At 58.7% G+C, this 4,205-nt stretch overlaps 1 protein-coding gene across 1 annotated transcript; it reads right to left on the bottom strand.

The window, feature by feature from the left end:
- Positions 1-675: 675 nt before the first annotated feature.
- On the bottom strand, positions 676-1,390 carry OXT (oxytocin/neurophysin I prepropeptide). The gene is made up of 3 exons (XM_004697874.2): positions 1,271-1,390; positions 818-1,019; positions 676-731 (listed from the first exon to the last, which is right to left on the bottom strand). Exons 1-3 carry the CDS (start codon positions 1,388-1,390, stop codon positions 676-678), a joined length of 378 nt encoding a protein of 125 aa, XP_004697931.1.
- Positions 1,391-4,205: the final 2,815 nt, after the last annotated feature.

Here is a 4,205-nt window from a genome sequence, read left to right as displayed (position 1 = left end):
CCGGGGCCCCTCCTTCCACCTTAGCTCCCTGCCAGCCCTTCCTTAAACTGCCAGGGAGGCCATCAGGTGCAGGGGTCACTCTGGCTCCAGCCTTCCCAATCAGACCGGCTTTGATCTCCAGCTGTCTGAGGAGCTCACCCTCAACGTTTTGGACTTTTGCAATCACAAGTCCTTTTGTGGGAGAAAGAGGAGGCCGTCTGCCCCCCACACCGTCAAGAGGAAACCCTATGCGGGGTCGCTATGCCTGGAAGACAGTGGGTTTAAGATCCTTCAAGGTCCGTAGTCCCCACCCCCGACTGGGTCCGGAGCAGAAACTCCATACTTCTCTCCCAGGTGGCTCCGAATTCCCGCTTCCCCCCTGCCCGCTGGGCACCGTCCTGAGCCCCCCAGAGCCGTCCACTCCCATTTCGGACACCAGAGGGCGCGGCAGGCCTTGCGTTCCCAACCACGAGCCCACCCAGAGCTGGTGCCACCCACCCAGGGGCGCCTACAGCGCAAGGCCTAGAGACCCCATGGGGCAGTCCTCTCTGTGCACCCGAGGCGGCGGGAACCAGGGCCGACAAGGGGCAGTTATTCGACAACGCCAGACCAGCCGGAGGGCAGAAAACCAGCTTTATTCAATCTCCATGGTCTGGAGGCGGCGGAGGAGGAAGGGGTCCGCTCTGTGGGGTGGGCTCAGTGCGGGGGGAAGGCCACCTCGGCGTCGCAGGTGGGGTCCGTGCGGCAGCCGTCTGGAAGGAGAGAAGCGGGGTCAGGGGGGCCCGGCTCGCGCCCCCCGGCCCCAGGTCCAGCCTGGCCAGCCCGGTGCCCGGCTCACCCGGGCTGCAGCAGAGGCCGGAGGCGGCGCAGCGACCCCCGTTCCCGCAGGGCTTCTGGCCAGACTGGCAGGGCGACAGCAGGTAGTTCTCCTCCTGGCAGCGCAGTGCCTCGGCCGTGCCCACGAAGCAGCCTAGCTCGTCCCCGCAGCAGATGTTGGGCCCGAAGCAGCGCCCCTTGCCCCCTGGGCCGCAGGGGAGGCACTGCGGGCACGGGCGGGGACGGGCGGGTGGGACAGGGTGGCGGGTCAGCCCGGAGCTGGGGAGGCTCTCCGGTGAAAGCTACAGCCTCCCAGCTTTTAGCCCAGCCCAGGCAGGCTGCTGTGGGTCAGCGTGGGGGTAGGGTGGGTGGGGGTGTGTCAGGGCAGGGAAGCCTTGCTTGGGGAGATGCTCCCTTTCCTGGGAGGTCCCTCCTGCCTGGTGAGCGCACGGGAAGCAGGGTTTCGGGAACTCACCTTGCGCACGTCGAGGTCCGGAGTGGCCCGCTTGCCGCCCAGCGGGCAGTTCTGAATGTAGCAGGCGGAGGTCAGCGCCAGGAGGCCGAGCAGGCAGCAGGCGAGGCTGGGTCCGGCCATGGTGTGTGCTAGAGTCCGGAGATGGGCAGCTGGCGGCCCGTCTCTCCACCAGGTCCTTTTATGCCTGGGGGCCCCCCCGCCAGGCCAGTACCGGCTAAGAGGGTGGCCGAATGACTGGTCACAACGGGTCGCTGTAGGTCAGGCCTCGCTCACCCCCACATACGCTCTCTCATTTGCTGGGGCCGAGAAGAGGTCAAAGTCGCTGCTTTGGCTAATTGACCCAGAGCAGAAGGTGGCTCATGGGCACTGGGTGGGAGGAGGCTGGAGAGACTAGGGCCCTGGGGTGGGACAGGGAGTATGTGAGCAGGGGTGGGGGTGGGGGGCAGGCAGCCAAGGACTATGGTCAGACTCCCAGTACCTGGGGTGGCTTACATTGGCCTGAGCTCTAGGTGTGGCAGCAGGAGCCCTGGTGGCATAGCAATTACTCATTGTAATCACACCTGGCACTGCCAATGGGCAAGGTCAGCAGTTCAAACCACCAGCGACTCCGTGGGAGAAAGATGAAGCTTTCCACTCCAGTAAAGAGTAGCAGTCACGGAAACCCGATTGACTCCCTAGCAGTGATGGTTTACACAGAAATGTAAAAAGCCTTGCCCAGGGGCGTCCGTGGCCATAGGACTGACGCATCACCTCCTACCACATTGCTGCTGCTAGTTGCCCTGGAATCCATTGCACTCCTGAGGGCCAGAAGCAGATGGCCAGGTCTGGGTGGGTAGCAGGTGCCAACCTTTCAGCACCTCGTCCAGCGCTTCACCACGTAACTATCTGAGCCACCAAAGCCTCCTCACGGCCTGAAGTGGTTTTAGTGTCTCAGCAGGGCCAGCCCCAGGGCAGAGGAGACTAGAGACTGGAAGGGCCCCAGCTTCGCCTGCCCTCCAGGGACCCTTCTGGAAGAGACTGAGGGACCTCTGGGACCTGTATGTATCCCACCACCCAGTGCTGAGCAGGTCGGGCTGCTCTGAGAGCTCCCCGCGCCCCCCCCCACCTCCCCACCCCCCGCCCCCCGTGCGGCTGGCCATCACTGAGGAGAAGCTGGTTAGGTTGGCCTAGAGGACAAGCCAGACAGCAGGCCTTGTTTTGCATCAAAATGAGCTCGTTGGCATTGCCAGCCTGGGAGGTCAAGGACTTATTGCCAACAGAAAGGTCTCCAGCATGCTCTGTGGGCCCAGTGACCTCACACGGCTAACGTGCACACATACATTATCTCAGTATAATGTCTCCCCCCACACCTCCCTGCCAACTGGAGTCATGCTTTCTGCATTTCAACAAGTATTCATCTTAGGATGCGCTGAGCTAGGTAACTTCTGGTGCTGTCTCTAGTTTGGATTTGTTCCCATGGATGTCTGGGTGGAGGTGGGTGGGGACCATCATACAAATACTGGGCTACCTCTGAGATTTTCCCTCTGGATTTTTAAATGTTCTTCCTAATATAAAGACATGGACCATTACAGGCTCTCAGGAAATAGCAGGGAACAAAACAAAACAAACAACACCCTTCCCACCCCCCGAGAAAACGGGTCAAGGGTCACATCTGACCTCCCTCACACAAGGCAGCAAGGTGATTCCAACCACACCGCTGACCACGGACAATTCTTTTAAGGCAGAGGTCAGCTACGGCCCCACCCTCCGACCGGCTCCATCCCATTCTGACAGCCACAGTCCCTCCCCCAGCTCACGACTCCTTTGCTGGGTTTGGTCATCCATTCCAACGGCCACCCGGAACTCAAAGACAATACTCCCAATGATAGGGAGGAGTGGGGAAGTTAATAGGTTACAAAATGTTAAGGATACAGTTTTTTTGTCCACAGCGGCTCTTCTCAGCCATGCTTGCAGGAATGTCTCTCTCTGGTCCTTGGCCTCACAGTCACATGGTGGCTCCTTAGCCTCTGCTTCATCCCATGGGCCAGGAAGCTCACCTGCCACTCTGCTCCAAGGTCGTGCTGCTGCTCCTCTGCTCTGTCTCCTGGTCTTGGTGTTGCTGCCTCTGTTGCCTCAGGCAGGGATCTCGCAGGCTCTGCTGGGGGGGTGTGTGTGTGTGTCTTCTGTCTTGATGCTGGTGGGATTTCTCTTCCTGCTGCAAAAATACCCAGTGGAATGGAAAATCGGCCCACCCTCTTCTTGGAGTCCTTCACACCTTACTTGCAGTGACTGGGCGGGAGTTGCAGGGATGATGGATAGAAGAACCCTACTGTGTTAGTCTGGGTAGACTAGATAAACAAATTCATGGAAACTCATATGTGGATAAGAAAGAGCTTTATATAAAAGAGCAATATATTGAGAATGTCCCAGCCCAGTCCAGATCAAGTTCCTAAGTCCAATATTAGCCCATATGTCCAATACTAGTCCATAAATTCCTCTGGAGACTCATGGAGCCATGCAATAATGCCAAGTGCAGGAAAATCACAAGCCAGTGGGTGGAAAGTCTTGTAGATCCAGTGGCGGTGGAAGGATCTCAGCGCTGACAGAGGTCTCCGTTTGGCTCCAGGGGTCTGGCTCCATCAGTGTGTCTCCATGTGGCTTGTCAATGGGAATGTGTAGCAGAGAGAGTCTACCTGGTCTCCAGTGACCTATTTCTCTCCCTGGTACCTCCAAATGAGGCCATCAAGCTGCAACCTGATTGACAGGCTAGACTCCACCCCTTCGAAAATTGACAAGAGCTTGGGTAACTGCCACACCTACCAAGTAATTTCACTTCACTGCCCCTGCCCTCAAGGGCGTCTGTCCCAGTGGAAGGGAAGGGTGTCAAACAATGACCATTTTCCGGGGTTTGAAGGTTGTAGGTGCTATGGAGAAGATGGGGGCAGGGGATGTTGGC

This window comes from Echinops telfairi, unplaced genomic scaffold (assembly GCF_000313985.2).
Source record: "Echinops telfairi isolate 266 unplaced genomic scaffold, ASM31398v2 ScPeMD7_5592;HRSCAF=6446, whole genome shotgun sequence".
In the NCBI taxonomy this organism is placed as follows: Eukaryota; Metazoa; Chordata; class Mammalia; order Afrosoricida; family Tenrecidae; genus Echinops; species Echinops telfairi.
The sequence above is the reverse complement of the archived record's forward strand: the minus strand, read 5'-3'. Positions and strand labels throughout refer to the sequence as shown.